Genomic DNA, 19,707 nt, shown 5'->3' on the forward strand with positions numbered 1-19,707 from the left:
GTATAGAACCAGAAAAAAATACATGTTATTTGTTGAATATTTCTGAAGGAGCTTCAATTGCCGACTTGCTTTTTGTTTGTTATCATATTAACTACATTTCAAATTCATTCAAGAATAATGTAAAGTTTGGGGCTAAAATTTGAAATTTACATTTGTGGATATGAAAATTTCCCAACAATATGGAAAGATTTATTAGTGTAAATATTTTTTTAATCTTTGGCCAATCAATTTTATGTAAACGTAATCTTAGAAAAAGTCATGACGTCGTCGTCACGTGGTATAATTAAAGTGTTCGTCACCTGTGGCTGAACTGGTACAAAAGGTAGGACAAAAAAAGGCCAAACATTTTTTGGTAAAAGCATTTATAAAATTAATTTTAGGGGAAAAAAGTAAAAAAGTGGACGACGTTTAAAATGATGACCGGTGAAACGTTGCACTCGAACAAACACCGTGTGGCGCTAGCGCCCAACAAAACTAGCCGCGAGAGGTTAAAGTGATGCTGTAAAACTATAATGTTGGTACATTACGTAACAAAAAGACGCATTGTGTCTATAGTACGAATAACTATTAAATAATTCACAATAAATCGTAATAAACGCAAATGTTACCTTTGTTGTTTCATGTTGAAAGCAGTTGACGACATTAAATAAAGATTTGGATTGACAGCCATGAAGTGGCTAGCCATTGGCTCAAACTGGATCATACGCTACAAATCCCGCCCTTATCCGGCTACTCCGCCAATGAGATACCCGGAAACGGGTAGCTGGGCGTGATTTGGCTTTCCGCACTGCAAACCACCGGCTGTGTGGTATATAAAACCGGATTCAGCCGTTAGTCAGACAAGGAAATTCTTACTTTCCTTCACGGCGGGTGGTTACCGGAGCCCCCCGGAAACATCAGGATATATTCCTCCCGACGCCCCCCATAATTATTTCATCAAGTCACCTCGAAATTTAGGTAAGTCTTTTTTTTTTTTTTTTTTTTTTAATGAATTTATAGGTATTCATCCTTTGTATAGTTGATGCAGGAAGTCAAGGTCATCCATGCGGTACAATGAGAGAGATAACAGTTTAGAGCTCGACCGGTTTTGAGCAATAGATATCATATTTTTACAGGGGCAAGAATGTAAATGAGATGAATATTTTGCACTTTTTTGTTATCAGATCTCCAAGACCCTAAGCAGTAAGCCTAACAGCATAACCAAGCCATGATGCAGATCAGCAGCGATTCAGCCACCAACAAGCACTCCCTCATCAACGTCATGCACCGCTTCATCGCGGCGGCCAACAACATGGACGAAACCATCATGGTGCCCAGCCTGCTGCGAGACATGCCCCTGGAGGAGCAGGCCGCCAGCCAGACAGAAACCAATAACAACAACATTAACAACTGCCAAAATGACGATGAGGTTCAGTGTCCCAGCAAGCAGCAGAGGGACATGTACGAGCACTACCTGCTGCTAAAGTCCATCAAGAACGACATGGAGTGGGGTCTGCTCAAAAGGGAGATGAGTAGTGGCGCCAGCTTCCTGGAAATGGCCGTCAAACAAGAGGAACAGCAGAAGAGCATCATGGGGGCACTTCCTCTGGAAGACAACGCCGACCTGGAACGCCAGTTTCACTTCCACCTGCGTGGACTCTTTGGGGTTCTGTCCAAGCTCACCTTGCAAGCGGATCACCTCACCAACCGATACAAGCGAGAGATCGGAGGCGGAAACTTCACGAGATAGGCCTTTCTTCTCGTTCTTCTAACCTTGGGACTGCTTGCGTGATGGGATGTGTCACAGGAATTCTCCTGGCAACAGAGCGGGACTGTCAGCACTGTCCCTGTTGACACAAACCGGTGACGCCCGCGGCACATCGTCGTCCTCTCTGAGCGGGACGACGAGTGCTTGGTGGAGGTTTACCTGTCCAGATGAAGCACAGTAGTTCTGCTTTCTGTCCACTGCAGATTTCACTATGTTTTGGGTGCGTGCGTGTATGTGAGAATAAAATATTTTGACTGTAGGAGAAATTGAATGCTGGTTATTCTGTCCCTCCTTTCCCTTTTTAATTAATTTACATGCTGTTTTTAAGAATGAGCTTGAAGGGCTTTTATTTCGTCTTAACTGCCGTGCCTTCGGCCCTGTTGATCGCCAACCGCCTAATGTTTAAACATGGTCTTATGGTTCATTCTATTTGTTCTGGAGTTCATTTTATATTGTGTAAATAAATAATTGGAACCTTTTATTTGGTGTGTTTGTTTTGTTTTTCTTTGGAGCAGAGCAAAAACTGACTTAAGAGTAGAGCTGAAAAGATTACTCGAATAAATCAAGTACAGTAACTCTATTAGAGCTGAAACGAATACTCGAGCAACTTTTAAAAGTTAAAAAACCGATCCGAGTAATTTTATTCACCTCGAGTAATCGTTTATTTTGACAGCTCTAAGCATCACGTTTTTCTCGGACTACTTTTAATGCGGGACAACGCGCTGATGTCACGTGTGTAGAGGGAGAAGCAAAAAAAAAAAAAACTGCAGCCGACAGCCGCTACAAACAACGCCGAAGTTGCTAAATACCAGCCGCACGACGCTACATTGGTAGCAGGTAGCGTCTGATGAGTCTCATAGAGATCACATGTATGTTGAACTAGATGCGAAATGACAGACTCGGCCGCGTCTGGGCAGCATTAGTAAACAGCCGCCATCTTAAAGCAGTAGAGCGCTAATCGCTAATAAAGAGCGCTAATAAATAAGATTAACGTTACCGTCACTAGCTCACGTAACGTTAGCCCTGCGGAGGGCTAGGTTTCTATTAATTATGACCACTGTCGATGCATGGCTAACGTGTCTTACATACAAGCTTTAACATAACATAGCGTTTTGGAGTGATGAGGGTGTAAACTAAAAACTCAATAATGCTAACTATCAATTTTAGCTCAGTAGTCATTGCTGGATAAAACAAGTAGCACTGGTCCCTAATGTGCTCCAATACAGCCTGTATCATACATTTATTTTTATATATATTATTTATAGGTTTTCATATTTTAATGAAAATAGTACGCAAACAATGACAGAAGGGGGAAAAATAAGTAAGTGAACCATCACATTTAATATTTTATGCCCCCCCCCCTTTGGCAGCAATAACTTCAACCAGACGCTTCCTGTAACATTAAAGAGGAATTTAGATCTGTGAACCACTGCATTTGGCTATGTGACAAGTTGTGTAAAGTGCTTCCAGGGAGTGTTACGTTGAGCAGGTATAGCTGCTTTGTGGGGCGCTCATCAGGGATTTACTGGGGATTTGCAGACAGGAAAGGATGGATGCCTCTTAATTTAGCACGCTGACTTAACACGACCGGCTGGTTGCCTTCGAAGTGGACGCGCTTGGACTTGTAACACCATAGCACGGGTCGAACTGACCCTATGCTACGATAATGAATTTATATTGTTTTCTTAAAGTACTAAGAAAAGTATACCATAATTTGGTAACCTGTGGAGCAACACAGGCTAGCTAGCAAATGCAATTTCTGGAGAAATTGCGATGGTAGCTTTGTTGTGATGGTTGATAGATCGGGTCACTTCCTGTTGATTTTGAAGCATCTCAGATTTCTTGTAGATATCAGGTCACTTCCTGTTGATTTTGGGGTCACTTCCTGTAGATTTGAGGGCATTCTGGGGTCACTTCCTTTACATATTAGGTCACTTCCTGTTGATTTCGGGGCATTTCTGGATCACTTCCTGTCGATTTGGGGGCATTTGTGGTTCACTTCCTGTTGATATTTAAGGCATTCCAGGGTCACTTCCTGTACATATCAGGTCTCTTCTTGTTGATTTTGGGGCATTCCAGGGTCACTTCCTGTACATATCAGGTCATTTCCTCTTGATTTGGGGGGATTTTGGGCTCACTTCCTGTACATATTAGGTCACTTCCTGTTGATTTCGGGGCATTTCTGGATCAGTTCCTGTTGATTTTGGGTCATTCCTGGGTCACTTCCTGAACATATCAGGTCACTTCCTGTTGATTTTGGGGCATTTGTGGTTCACTTCCTGTTGATATTTATGTCATTCCAGGGTCACTTCCTGTACATATCAGGTCTATTCTTGTTGATTTTGGGGCATTCCAGGGTCACTTCCTGTACATATCAAGTCACTTCCTCTTGATTTAGGGGGATTTTAGGCTCACTTCCTGTACATATTAGGTCACTTCCTGTTGATTTTGGGGCATTTCTGGATCAGTTCTTGTTGATTTTGGGTCATTTGTGGTTCACTTCCTGTTGATATTTAAGGCATTCCAGGGTCACTTCCAGTACATATCACGTCTATTCTTGTTGATTTTGGGGCATTCTAGGGTCACTTCCTGTTGATATTTAAGGCATTCCAGGGTCACTTCCTGTACATATCAGGTCACTTCCTGTTGATTTTGGGGCATTTGTGGTTCACTTCCTGTTGATATTTAAGGCATTCCAGGGTCACTTCCTGTACATATCAGGTCTATTCTTGTTGATTTTGGGGCATTCCAGGGTCACTTCCTGTACATATCAGGTCACTTCCTCTTGATTTGGGGGGGTTTTGGGCTCACTTCCTGTACATATTGGGTCACTTCCTATTGGTTTTGGGCATTTGTGGTTCACTTCCAGTTGATTTTGAGGCATTCCAGGGTCACTTCCTGTACTTATCAGGTCACTTTCTGTTTATTTGGGGGGAATTTCAGGATCATTTTCTGTTGCTGTGGGGGCATTTTGGGCTCCTGTTCTGTACAAAATGGGTCACTTTCTGTTGATTTGGAGGCCTTCTGGGGTCACTTCTTGTGCATATTAGGTCACTTCCTGTTGATTTCGGGGCACTTCTGGATCACTTCCTTTTGATTTGAGGGGATTACAGATTCACTTCCTGTTGATTTGGAGGCCTTCCAGGGTCACTTCTTATATATATCAGGTCACTTCCTGTTGATTTGGGTCCATTTTGGGGTCACTTCCTTTTGATTTTTGATGCCTTCCAGGGCCACTTCTTGTACATATCAGGTCACTTCCTGTTGATTTGTGGGATTTTCAGGGTCCCTTCCTTTTCATATTGAGCCAATTCCTGTTAATTTTTGGGCATTTCGGGTTCACTTCCTGTTGATTTGGGTCCATTTTGGGGTCACTTCCTGTTGATATCGGGCCACTAGCTTTGGGAATCAAAAGGAGAGAATTGATGATTTTGTGTTATTGAAATGAATGGGAAATTTTGGCCGAACCTGAATTTTTTCATGATAATGTGCTGTGATTTGGAAAAGAATTTGACCGAAATTCTCATGCCACGCTGGCTCTATTTTGTCTGACAAGCAGTAAATGACAGTTCGGCCAAAAATGCGTTGTTGGTTTTTTTTTTTGGAAAAAAAAAAAAAGAAAAAAAGTTAAATTTCAAAACGCTACTTGCCCTAAAATGTTTCCAAATCACATCATTTACAATACAAAAATTCAGGTTCTACAGTTTTTTCTAAAAACCTACGGTTTGGGCAAAATTTGCCAAAAACATACCCATTTGTTTCTATTGGCCCAAATTTCTCATTCATTTCCAATGGCCCTATTAACCATCATTTCAATGGCACAAAAACCTCCATTCATGCCTATTGATTTCCAACTCAAGTGACCCCATATCAACAGGAAGTGAACTGAAATCAACAAGAAGGCCCCAAACCAACAGAAATTGACCTGATACCAACAAGAAGTGACCCCAAGGGGTTTACCTGCCAAAGCAAAGCTACCATCGCAATTTCTAGTCCTACGGTTCTACTTCTAGTTTGTAATGGGGCTCATATCTGTATAAAACCAATGTTTTCACAGCTATTGTTGTCTTCTCTGACACTCTGACATTCCTAGCAAACAAATGTAGCACGAGCTTTGACATTTTGCAGCCGTGAAGTAAGATAACTAACATAATAAATCGTGTAAATGCTGTCTATATTACTACACTTAACTTAATGTTACAGCTTTTCCTGTACATATTGGGTCACTTCCTATTGATTTTGGGGCATTTCTGGTTCACTTCCCATTGATTTTGAGGCATTCTAGGGTCAATTGCTGTACATATCAGCTGTACATATCATACAATTCCTGTTCATTGTTGGGCATTTCGGGTTCACTTCCTGTTGATTTGGGTCCATTTTATCAGGTCACTGGAAATCAATAGGACAGAAGGAGAAATTTTTTTGCTAATGAAATGAAAGAGAAATTTTGGCCGAACCTGAATTTTTCATGTATAAATGTATAAATGATATGATTTGGAAAAGAATTCGACCAAAATTCTCATGTGCCGCGGGCTCAGTTTTGTCTGACACCCTATAAATGACCGTTTGGCCAAAAATGCAGGTTTTATGGAAAAAAAAAAAAAAAAAAACGGAAATTTTAAAGCACTACTTGCCCTATTTTTAAAAAAATCATACTGTTTACATTGAAAAATTTCAGGTTCTAAAATTTTTTTCTAAAAATGCATGGTTCGGGCAAAATTTGCCCAAAATATACCCATTTATTTCTATTGGCCCAAATTAGCCCTATTAACCATCATTTCAATGGCACAAAAACCACCATTCACTCTTATTGATTGCCAACACAAGTGACCCGATATCAACATGAAGTGACTCTGAAAAGCCCCCAAACCAACAGAACTTGACCTGATATCAACAAGAAGTGACCCCAAGGGGTTTACCTGCCAAAGCAAAGCTACCATCGCAATTTCTAGTCCTACGGTTCTACTTTTAGTTTGTCATGGGGCTCATATCTCAATAAAACCAATGTTTTCACAGCTATTGTTGTCTTCTCTGACGCTCTGACACTCCTAGCAAACAAATGTAGCACGAGCTTTGACATTTTGCAGTGGTGAAGTAACATAACCAACATAATTAATCGTGTAAATGTCGTCTATATTACCGCACTTAACTTAATCTTACAGCTTTGAAACCCTTTGCCTTTTTAAGCCTTTTTTGACTACACTTTCAATATTCCGAGTCTGCCTCAGGTCACTTTTTTATTCAAATAGAAAACCTTTCAAAGCACCGAGATAAATATTCATCTCAAAGCTCTTCCCCCACCTTGCTCAAACAATCCACGCTGTCATAAAGAGCGAATGCCGTGTCACGTCAGTGGTGATAACCTCTTTAATTCGGCACAGCAATAAATTGGATTATAAATGACGTCCACGTGCTGGTGTCAACATGACCTGTTATACCTCTTATAGGCAGCCTGACATTTGGTGCGCCCCTTTGTCACTGTCAACACAAGGTCCCTGCACGCTGAATAATGAAGAATGACACATTATATTGATACAAGATAAAGTACAGCACGCCTTAACGCCTTATTTGGTAATACATTACTGCCCATAGCAACAGCTCAGCGTAAGCGGCCAATCGCTGGCAATAAAGGGCGAGAATGATCAGGAAGTCAGAACGAGTACTGCTCTATTGCGATGAACTTGCAGTCTTCCTCTTTCTGCTTTCCACAGCCAAATGGCAGCTTGGCAAAATGGCCGCGCCAGTCAAACCCCCTTGTTCGGGCAAACTGGGTCAACCTGACAAGGGACAGCTGGCCTCGAGTGTAGAAGAACAGACACAGGCTTTTGTATTCTTTCATGATATTAAAGTAGGTTAGCATTAAATCCGTCAAGAAAAAAAGAGTCGTGTTAGCATGAGACACAGGAAAGAAAATAGCAGTTGGCAGGGGCGCATCTACCAGAATGGCATGAGGGGGGCAACTGCCACCCTAAAAGATAGGCTTGCCACTCCAAATGCCAGCCCATTTGGCACCGATGAAAACTTACATTCGATATTTACTGCCATAAGGGCAATTTATCTTGATATTATGACATACATCGCTGTCAATGGCATGGACATGGATGGCTGTCAATGGCATCGACTTACCGTAAATATCAGACTATAAGCTACTACATTTTCCACTCATTTTGAAACCTGCGGCTTTTAGTCTAGCCTATTTGCTGATTTATTTGGGTTAAAGGGTATGAAAACGCAAAGGGGGTGTGAGACACCAAAAGAACCGTTATGTGCCAAGATAACAAATATTGATAAAGTTAACAAAAAAATCAATCACATTAATGAGCAATTATCGAAAATAGATCGAAAATGACGAACATTTCCAAAAGTGTTCCGGAAACAGCCGAATGGGGCGGAGACGTCATAACAAGGAAACAAAATGTCGAGGCAGGTGCCATCGTTGTTTATCGACGAGAGAGTTGCGTTCGTGTTTTTTCAAAAAATCGCTAAAATGGTTCAAACCTGTCATGCTATGTGGTTTACAAATAGCCATTTGTCGCAATGTAGTACCCATTAGTTTCCGAACGGGAGAAAAAAAGCTGGACTACGCAGACAATGAGTAAAATTCGTCAGTGCTAAGAGGGCTAATTTTGCAGACCCAGCCTCCGGCACGGTTTTGTGTGGTGCGCATTTTACACCTCAAAGCTATACGAACTATGGGCAAATGAAATCAGGTTTTGCTAAGAAATTGCTGCTGAAAGCAGATGCGGTGCCCGGTGAAAGAGGACGATGACTGACTCTGATGAGACCACTTCACCACCCCAGGCAAAGCAAAGGAGGGAAATGGCCAGAGTGAGTACTCTTTTATAATAAAAAACATATCACGAATTGGATATAGGACTGGACACATGTATAAATTATCGCTCGTAAAATATATAGAACAAATCCTCTAATCCCATTCATATTTATGTCGGTTGGCAGAGCGAAACCGATAGCATTCATTCATATTAAATGATAATTATTCTATGCATTACTTTATTTTGCGGTCACGGTGTATCAGCTTCACAAAAAGAAATGCAAAACAAACCATTCGGTGATTCTGTTGCCGCCGGTGTTTCATCAGTGTGATTGCTCCCCTCAATGATCCTTTCATTAGGCTGCATTGGCTTTCGTTTGGGCTCAAATTGATAACCCAAAACACCAAAGAAAGGTTCATAACTCTCCTCATCACCATTAGAAGAATGTTCGTTACGTCGGATTCGTCGCTGCAAATAGAAACCAAATTGTCCGCCGTCATCGCCGCCATTCAGTACTAAGCACTGAGCCGGTTGTTTCCCTACAGTGACGTCACGCACACAATATGCTCGATTTCCGGCATCTCGGGGGCCGGTCCTTTTAGCTTGACAATCGACCTAATTTCTATCTTTTTTCTTGGTGTTGCGATGTGTGTAATTACACGAAGTGGCATGATATGAATTCAAAAGGCATGCGTTGATGGATAAATGATGGAATATTAGCATTTCCCCAGGTGTTGTCATACCCTTCAATAGGTAACACTTTATTTGAGAGCGGCGTCATAAGACTGCCATAAGACTGTCATAATTGTGACATGACACTATCATTGGCATTAATGAATGCTTATGACAGATCTCATCAAGTATCATCCGACAAATTATGTCACTCACTACATTTATGTCCAGATGGGATCTTTTACATCTATTCAAAAGTGAGATAATTTGCTGGATGACATAAAATGACATCTGTCATAAGCGTTCATTCATGCTCATAGCAGTGTCATGTCATAATTATGATGGTCTTATGACACTCTTATTTTACCAAATAACATTGCTAGCGATTAATGAAACAACTGGTTGAGTAACTGAAGAAATAATTAGCACAGAACATGAATTTCGATTGTTATTTACATCTGTTGCGCTGCAATGCATGCTAGTAGGCATGTTGGACGACGACAGTGTTGACAGCAGGTGGCAGCAGAGGTTGACTGTCTCCCCAAAGGGAGCACTGATGGCCCAATGAAGTTTTGCAGCCATTTGGTTCAAAGCTTCATGGTAGTTCATTTGGTCATATGACAGTCTTATGATGTTGCTGTCAAATAAAGTGTTACCGGTAAATATCTTTTGGTGTAAATATCCCATAATACAGTGAGGACAGCTGCGGCTTATAGTCCAGTGCGGCTTATCTATGGACAAATACTGTTTTCGTGTCAAATTTGGTGGGTGGCGGCTTATAGACAGATGTGCCTTATAGTCTGAAAATTACAGTACTTGGGCACCAGTTGAATGTCAGTGGGCTGTAATGCTCAGTGTATGGCCAAAAATCAAAAACACATGTTTTTCTGCCATTGAAAATGAATGTGAAATTTGGACGTACATTGCTGTCAGTGGCATTGACGTGCATGGCTGTCAGTGGCAACAACTTACTTTTGTGCCAGTTCAATGTCAATGGGTAATGGTAAGTGTATGCTCAAAAATCAAAACAATACATGTTTTTCTGCCATTGAAAATGAATAGGAAATTTGGACGTACATGGCTGTCAATGGCCCCAGTTGAATGCCAATGGGCTGTAATGGTAAGTGGTCAAAAATCACAACCACCTATGTTTTCCTGCCTTTGAAAAAGAAGGGGAAATGTATGCCATTAGAAATGACTGGAACGACGTACATGGCTGTCAATGGTAAATTTTGAGGGAACCGTACATTTTGGGCAAATACTGTATACCCGGGGTCTTCAATTAGCGGTAGTGTGCCGCGGTCCACGACTGGACCACGGTACACCTCTCTGCGGACCCATGGACGAACGAAAAAAAACGAAAATAAAAGAAGTTTTTTTTCAACGTATGGCGGACAACACAGACAAGGCTGAAAAAGCAGTTTCTGCTCTTGCACCTCTCTTCAAAATAAACCGCTGTATTTTAAGCCAAAAGAATTGTTGTGTTTGATAGAACAATATGTCTATATGCTGCCATATCATATTCATGGCGCAATAAGTCCCCAAACTATTTTTAATTTGTCCGTTTTACCCTGGAAACCCCCGTTTAAAGATGTCGCGCAACCGCTTTTGTTTCAACCCAGCCTTATAAAGAAGGGAAGTAATTAGGGCCCGACCACCAACATGGTGCGAAGGCCCTATTGTTCTGCAAAGGATTATTATTATTCTTTCTTCTTGGCAAATGAAAATGGCCCATTGGGAGGTCTTAACATGCTCAAAAACTCACCAAAATTTGCACAAACATTCAGATTCACGAAAATTTCGATAATTTGGCAACATTGTGAAAAAATGTCAAAAAATGGCTCAGTGGCGCCCCCTGGAATTTTTTTTTATTTTTAAAAAGGCCTCTCCATTTAGGTTTCTTCAACGTAGAGCGATGAAATTTGGGGAGTCGATACCTTGGGCCAAAATGCTTCAAAAAGTCTCTTGCACCCACATTCCAAACCCAACAGGAAATCGGGTATTTTGGATTGAATATTGAAAAACATGCCATTTTTGTCGAAAACCAGGGTGCACGTTTGACACCATTGCGCCCAGGCAGTTATTTGGATCCTAATCAAAATTGGTGAGACTCTTCATGAGACATATGAGATGTTATCAAAATGGTGAGTTTTCATTCACGGGCTGACCTGTGCGGGGCGTTTTTTTTTTTTGTATTAGGGTTCGGGTTTAGGGTTAGGGTTTAGGGTTCACACTTTGCTACTTCTTCTGTGGGAGAAAAAAAATACTATGTACTTTTCAGTGACATATATTTGGGATAAAACTACTTCTTCTGTGGGAGAAAAAAATACTATGTACTTTTCAATGAAATATATTAGGGATAAATTGGTTCATCTGATAGATACGAAAAAAAGATACAATGTATTTTTCATCGTGCCAAAGTCAATGGCTTGCCAAAGTCGGACATTTTTTTTGACAAAACACCAAATTCTGAAAATGACTAATAACTCCCCCATGCAACGTTCAATCTTTTTCATATTTGGCATGTACGTGATGTATCCCAGCCTGAACTCGACTTCATTTAAATATCACCCATTAGGCCTGGCGCCCCCTGCTGGGAACAGGAAATGGCCTTTTTTACGAGACCGACTCCTCCTGGAAGGGAAAAAAACCTAATGACCCCCCCAAAAAATCACTGGAAAGAAATTGGAGAAATCAACACAGGACTCCTGAGGGCCCGTTGAGTCCTGCTTGCAGGGCTAGTTTATATTTATTATTCGAAATGTCCGTCATTTTTAGTTTAGAATCATTAATTGATGTCTAGTTTTAAATTAGTAGTTAAAAAAAAAAAACGACTTTAAAACATCTTTTATTTGCATGTTTTAAACTTTTAAACAAATGACGTCACAATGAAAAAAATGGCGTCTGTAAAAAAGTCTCAGATATCTACCTCATAACCATCGCTTAATTGTATTTTTTATGTTACTGTCTTATTTTCCTCAATATTTTAGATGATAAATAATTGATCCAAACAAAGAAAAAAATAAAAAGAAAAAAGAAAAAAAAAAGTTTAAAAGGGCAAAATATATGAAAAACAAAATCTCCCCCACTCCTTGATGTCTGCGATTTCTGCATCGTGACCCTTGTTATATTACCATATTTCACCCATAAAATCCCCCCCAAAATCCGGCTGTGGCCATTCACAGCTATGTCTTGACACTCGGCGTTACATGCTACATGGAGTTTATGAAAAGAGGTAAGTACGTGAAAATATCTCGTTAAAATCATGGCGTCTTTAATTATGCTCTCTCATGCTCTCACCCCCAGTTAGGATTTTGCTGTTTAAATTTTCGAACATCAGATGAACGTTGAAGTGGTTGGACAGTACAACCTAATGAATCAATGAATCAGAAAGTACCAATCTTGCTTGCAAGCATACAGTTTTCTAATATTTGGTTTTCCATGATTTTTTAGCCTTTAAAAACACCTCAGTCATTTCCTGCACATCAATTCCCTAGCATGCCCAGACAAAACATGACTCCAAAGCTCTGTGCACGAGGGTCCCGTTCTCATGTCTTGAGAAACCCGAGAGCAATCATTTGCAGCCAATCAGCACGTGGCAGCGAGTCGCCGGGAAGGGAAATCTGTTTCCTCACGTCTGTGCAGCAAGCTCGCTGTGGACGCTGTGCAATGGCCGTGTCGCAATGTCATTGGGTTCAATGTGAACAGTGGCATGTTACCGTCTGCTGCCCTTTTCTTTAGCCTGTTACTAAGATACGATCACGATTATCTCATGAAATGGTGATACGACAATTATCGATACACAGTTGGGGAAATCAATCTACGGTATTATCAGCGCAACATTTTTGTCAATACAGCTTGACTATAGAATTGCAACATTCTTGTAAACAAATTAGTATCTTAACATTACTTGACACTGACAACTATAGACGTCCAATTCAGGACTGGCTTTGAAGGCTCATAGTTGGTTGCCGTTAATATTGGGATTATAAATGGGCAAATGAATAAATGTTCATTCGTTAGTTCAATGTCAATGGGCTGTAATGGTAAGTGTATGGTCAAAAATCACAACCACTTATGTTTTTCTGCCATTGAAAATGAATGGGAAATTTGGACGTGCATGCCCTGCCAAAACTTCCATATGCCAAAAAAACTACCAAAAGCCATTTTAACATATGCCAAAAAACTGCTTTATGCCAAAAGCCATTTTGCCATGCGTCAAAAAAATGCCATATGCCAAAAGCCATTTTGCCATTTGTCAAATACCGCCATATGCCATATTATATACTCCATATTTTCATTCTCGCTGTCTCCTAAAAAAAATTGGGCTGAACAATTTGTAGTTCAACAATGTCACTAAACTAAACAAAGAAAGAAAAAAAATAGGCCTATGGAATAAAGTCATAGTATTATCACTTTTTTTTCCAAAAGTCATTTTACCATATGCCAGAAATAACTGCCATATGCCAAAAAAACTGCCGTTGGCCAAAAGCCATTTTGCCATATGCCAAAAACCGCCATATGCCAAAAGCCATTTTACCATATGCTGAAAAAACGGCCATATGCCAAAAGCCATTTTCCTATATGCAAAAAAAAAAAAAAAAAAAAAACCTGGCCATATGCCAAAAAATTTCCATACGTTAAAAGCGATTTTGCCACATGCCAAAAACAACCTGCCACATGCAAAAAAAAAAACGTGCCATTTGACAAAAGCCATTTTGACATATGTCAAAAAAAAAAAACGGCCATTTGCCAGAAACTGCTATACACCAAAAGCCGTTTTGCATTACGTCCAAAAAATGCCATCTGCCACAAGCCATTTTGCCACATGTCAAATACCACTTTTCAATATCGCTGTCTCTCAAAAAAATTACGCTGAACAATTTGTAGGTCAACAATGTCATTAAACTAAACAAAGAAAGAAAAAAAAATAGTATTACAATTTTTTTTTTCCAAAAGCAATTTTGCCATATGCCAAAAATAACTGCCATAAGCCAAAAAACTGCCATTGGTCAAAAGCCATTTTGTCGTATGCCAAAAATACGGCCATATTTCCATATGCCAAAATCCATTTTACCATATGCAAAAAAAAAAAAAAAAAAAAAGAAAAGAAAAAGAAAATGGCCATATGCCAAAAACTGCTATATGCCAAAAGCCATTTTACAATATGCCCAAAAAAATAAAACGGCCATATGCCAAAAACTGCTATATGCCAAAAGCCATTTTGCCATACGTAAAAAAAATGCCTTAAGCCAAAAGCCATTTTGCCATACGTCAAAAAAAGCCATATGCCAAAAGCCATTTTGCCATATGTCAAATACCGCCATATGCCATTTTATGTACGCCATATTTTCATTCTCATTGTCTCCCCCAAAAATTAGGCTGAACAATATGTAGGTCAACAATGTCACTAAACTAAACAAAGAAAGAAAAAAACAATAGGCCTATGGAATATAGTCATATTATTACTTTTTTTCCAAAAGCCATTTTGCCATATGCCAAAAACCGCCATATGCCAAAAACCGCCATATGCCAAAAGCCATTTTACCATATGATGAAAAAATGGCCATATGCCCAAAAACTGCTATATGCCAAAAGCCATTTTCCCATATGCCAAAAATACGGCCATATTTTAAAAAAGTGCTATATGCCAAAAGGCATTTTACCATATGCCAAAAACAACCTGCCATATGAAAAAACAAACAAACTGCCATTTGGCAAAAGCCATTTGGCCATATGCCAAAAAAACGGCCACATGCTCAAAAAATGCTACATGCCAAAAGCCATTTTGCCATATGTCAAAAAAAATGTCACATGCCAAAAGTCCTATTGCCATATGCCAAAAAAACTGCCATATGGCAAACCTATTTTGCCATATGTCAAATACCACTTTTAATTCTCGTTGTCTTTAAAAAAAAAATAGGCTGAACAATTTGCAGGTCAATAATGTCAGTAAACTAAACAAAGAAAGAAAAAGAATGGGCCCATGGAGTAAAGATAGTATTACGACTTTTTTTCTTGTAAGTATTACGACTTTAATTTTGTGGTATTACAACCTATGACTTACGAGATTTTTCTCGTAATATTGCGTTTTTTTCCCCTTTTAGTATTACAACGTATGACATTTTTCTCTAACTACTAAGACTCATAATAACTTTAATCTTGCACTTATTTGTGTATTTTTATGTATTTGTGTATTATCATTATTATTATGGAAATGATCATATGTACAATTTACTTATCCTTTTCTTTCTTTCTTTGTGTGGCCGTACTAAACTGTTTATTGACTATCAAAATAGCTGACAATTAATTTACTGATCAATTAGTTAATTCATTGTGGTAGCCCTATTTTACCTTGCTATTGACGACGCTAACTGTCAATGGCAGCCAACGACTTAACAATAAACACTTTTGTAATGAAAATTTCGTTACAAGCCTTGACACCTTTTCAAAATAATATATTGATAACCCGTCTGGATACAGAGTATCTCATAATATCACCACATCGATATACTGTCACACCCCTAGTAACTAATGTTCTTATAAACATTCAGGCAGGCGAGTCAGATTAGGCGGCCATTTTATTGTAAGCCTACTGGCAAGCCAGCAAACCAAACCAATGGCAAAAATCCATGCGACCCCTTGTAAAATTACACAACAACAATAAAACTATAAGCAAACTGGCAGATGCAGCATATTCGATCAACAGAACTGCTCAGATGAGCACGCTGTTTATCTGATGACTTGACAGTTCAAAGGCATGACAAAATTTAACAACAATTTTAAAACAATACAAAGGTTATCGATTAACTACTGCCAGGAATCGATATATTGTTTTAAAAAGGTGTCAATGTTTAAAAAATTTTTTTTTTAAAAAGGGAAGAAAAGGTTGGGACCAAAATCTTCTATTAGAATAGTGTCTACCTTAGCTCACTGGCTGCCATTGACGGTGCTAAACATCCAATTTTTACCTGATTGGACATCTAGCGCCGACAATGGCACTGACACCATAGCATTCACGGCCAGTCTTGTGGGCATTTGCAGCTCATTTCCTGTTCATTTTTAGGCACTTACAAGATACCTCCTGTTGATTAATAGGGGACATTCTTCACTATTATTTCAGTAACCCAAAATCAACAGCGAGTGACCCGTAAATGCCCCATAATAAACAGGGAGTGACCATAAATTAACAGGAAATGACGTGAAATGCCTCAAATTTAACTGATGACCGTTAAGCCAAATGGCCAGAGGTTACCACCCCTAGTTATAAAGAATGAAAACCAATCACTCCATTCTATCAGCTACAGTCATGTGAAAAAAATAGGACACCCCATTAAATATTTAGTTCATTATTAAGAAATGTTCACAAATCAACGTCTGATCTTGTTTTTCTTTATCTCTGGAAAAGAAAGTGATTTAATAGCAGGTAAACAACAAAAAACAACATTGTTTTACTCAATAAACCAAACTTATTTTTAAAAAAAAAAAAAAAAAAAAAAAAAAAAAGCATATTCTAACTGAGGAAAAAGTTATAGGACATCCTACCAACTAATAGCTCGTGTTACCCCCTTTGGCTGAAACAACTTCAGTGAGATGCTTTTTGTAGCCATCTACCAGTCTTTGACATCAATCTGAAGAAAGTTTGCCCCACTCAACGCAGAATACTTTCAGCTGTGAGATGTTTGAGGGTTTTTTTTGCATGTAGTCACCCCACAGTATCTCAATAGGATTAAGATCTTGGCTTTGCCATTCCAGGATTTTTTTCTTTTCAGTCAATCCTTGGTGGAGTTACTGATATGTTTTAGGTCATCATCATGTTGCAGGGTCCAGTTTCGCTTCAGCTTTCATTTTTTCACAGATGATCTCACATGTTCCTCCAGCACCCTCTGATACACCATAGAATTCATGGTGGATTCTATGCTGGTGAGTTGGCCAGGTCTTGCTCTAGCAAAGCATCCCCAAACCATGATACTTCCACCTCCATGCTTCACAGTTGGTATGAGGTTCTTTTCCTAGAATACTGTATTGGGTTTACGCCAAACATGTCCTCTGTTTTGATGTCCAAATAATTTAAATTTAGATTTATCTGTCAAAAGAATATTATTCCAGAAGTCCTGGTTTTTGTCTACATTCACTCTGGCAAGCTTCAGTCTGGCCTTCATGTTCTTCTTGGAGAGAAAAGGTTTCCTCCTTGCACACCTCCCATGAAGGTTAAACATGTGAATTCTGTTTCTGATTCTAGAGCAGGGGTCATGAATTAAAAATCCTCTGGGTCCGAAATTTAAAAAATCTCGGGTCCGGAAATATTTTTAATGCGTCTTTTTTTTTCCCAAAAAATACAAACGTATCTTTACGTGGCCATGCTGATAATTACAACATTCAAAAATGTAAATAAAATATAAAAAATAAATTTATAATAAGTAATAAATAATATTTAATAATAATTAATTTGTAATAAATAATAAAGCGATCATATTAAGTCCTTAATACCGCTATTTTTTGAGAACGGATGGCAGATTTTTCAAATTGCTGCTATTTACAAGCGCTACCGTTGTTCGGCCATTCCTTACTACGCGGCGAAACGTCTACACAACGCTCAGCGCGCTTGCGCAAGCATCCGCACGCATGCGCACATTGGTCAGAAGCGGCGAGTACTCACTATTTTTGTTTTTATTTAGTTTTTTAGAACCTTTTCATTGCTTCAAAAATACTTTTTGCATGTATTACCCTCTCATACTTTTAACCATTGTGGGTTTTTGTGCTAGCTTTGAAGCAGTTGACCACATTAGCCACGTAGCGTATTTAAACCTTCCTTATTTGGTATAACTGCATTTAAGTATTTTCTTAAGGCATTTTTAGTACGTTCTGCCTGTATGCACCCAAACAAAACAAGGTAGCGCGCACGGTATTACTTTGGGTGTCAAATTCTACTAATGTAGGACGTTTCGCCGATGTAGCAGATTTTGGCAGAACACCGTCTCTGAACAGATGAGGCATGATAGTGGTCTTGTGCTGCTGCCAGGTAAAATGAACTTAATGTGTTGGTCTACTCCTCCTTAAACAATCTGTTTTCTGCATCAATCGTGCGTAGTTTTGAGCACGCCATTTGCCGTACCTTTTCGCCTCTTTCTCCAACTTCATTCGGCTCAGTTTTTGGCCGTCACTCCGCGGAGTCTGGAAAGCGAGTGTGAGACATGCTGTTCTAATAATAACTTTCAAATGCTTCACTCCCATTGGCTGGCTCACGCGCGTCACCGCTAAGGTTTTTGTTTGTTGCCCAACTCCGCTCTGCAAACCCGCAGAAAAAAAAGATTTTTGTTGTTGCAACGTGTATTAGTCCGGACAGCTTGAAATCCGGTCCAGACGGCTTGGGGGTCCGGAACCGGACCGAGGTCTGCGGTTCCGTGACCTCTGTTCTAGCGGATTGCACTGCCACATTAACAGTAGCAAGATCCTGCTGTAGGTCCCGTGATGACATTTTAGGGTTTTTGAAGCCTTCTTTTAGCATTTTGCGGTCTGCTCTCGGGGTGAACTTGCTTGGACGGCCAGACCTGGTCGTGTTGCAAGTTGTTTTGAATGTCCTCCACTTGTAGACTATTTTCCGGACATTGGAATGGCTGATTTTATACTCTTTTGAGATCTTCTGAAATCCCTTACCAGACTCATAAGCATCTACAGTCTTCTTTCTGAAGGCCTCAGACAGCTCCTTTGATCTCACCATGGTGTTTTCACTCACTTCAACAGTCACTCATTGTTGAAAGTATTCTGCGTTGAGGAGTAGGGCAAACTTTCTTCAGGCCGATGTCAAAAGACTGGTAGATGGCTACAAAAAGCGTCTCACTGAAGTTATTTCATCCAAAGTGGGTAACTGTAGCTATTAGGTGGTTGGGTGTCCTAACCTTTTCCTTAGTTAGAATATGCGTTTTTGTTGATAATTTGGTTTAATGAGTAAAATAATGTTAATTTTTGTTGTTTACCTGCTATTAAATCGCTTTCTTTTCCAGAGATAAAGAAAAACAAGATTAGACATTGATATGTGAACATTTCTTAATAAAGTAATGAATATTTAATGGGGTGTCCTAATTTTTTTCACATAATTGTAAATGCAGAAGCAGGGTTTAAGTGACTAGCTCCATCTAGTGTTGAAACTGAGATTGGAGGTTGAACTCAAGCTTCTTGTCCAGTCCATATTACCAAATCATTGAAAAAAAATTTTTTAAATATAATTTGCTGCAGGCCGATAAAAACTTGCTTGCGGGTAAACAAAATGACTTTACAAATCGGGTCAGGTCAACCTTCAGCACGTGAGAGTTAAAGCTCAATAATGCTGTTGTAAATATAGATTAATATATGAGCAGCAGTCAGGTTTACACTGCTTTCAGAGCCACTATCTCTTTGTGTTTATCAACCACAGTCACGTATGCTTTGTGCTGTAAAAAGTTTCGTTTCGTTTTCATTTCAGGTCCAATATTTTGCCATAAATAGGGGACAGGGCGACGTCCTCACTTGCAATTA

General features: G+C 39.5%; 1 protein-coding gene across 1 annotated transcript; it reads left to right on the forward strand.

The window, feature by feature from the left end:
• The first annotated feature begins 788 nt into the window (after positions 1–788).
• On the forward strand, positions 789–2,226 carry mid1ip1l (MID1 interacting protein 1, like). Its single transcript, XM_057851109.1, has 2 exons — positions 789–957; positions 1,164–2,226. Exon 2 carries the CDS (start codon positions 1,208–1,210, stop codon positions 1,727–1,729), a length of 522 nt encoding a protein of 173 aa, XP_057707092.1. The 5' UTR covers positions 789–957; positions 1,164–1,207; the 3' UTR covers positions 1,730–2,226.
• Positions 2,227–19,707: the final 17,481 nt, after the last annotated feature.

The sequence above is a fragment of the Corythoichthys intestinalis genome, chromosome 11 (genome assembly GCF_030265065.1).
Source record: "Corythoichthys intestinalis isolate RoL2023-P3 chromosome 11, ASM3026506v1, whole genome shotgun sequence".
Lineage (NCBI taxonomy): Eukaryota > Metazoa > Chordata > Actinopteri > Syngnathiformes > Syngnathidae > Corythoichthys > Corythoichthys intestinalis.

Coding starts and splice junctions, on each gene's coding strand:
- mid1ip1l (XM_057851109.1), top strand. CDS start 1,208: ATGATGCAGATCAGCAGCGATTCAGCCACCAACAAGCACTCCCTCATC.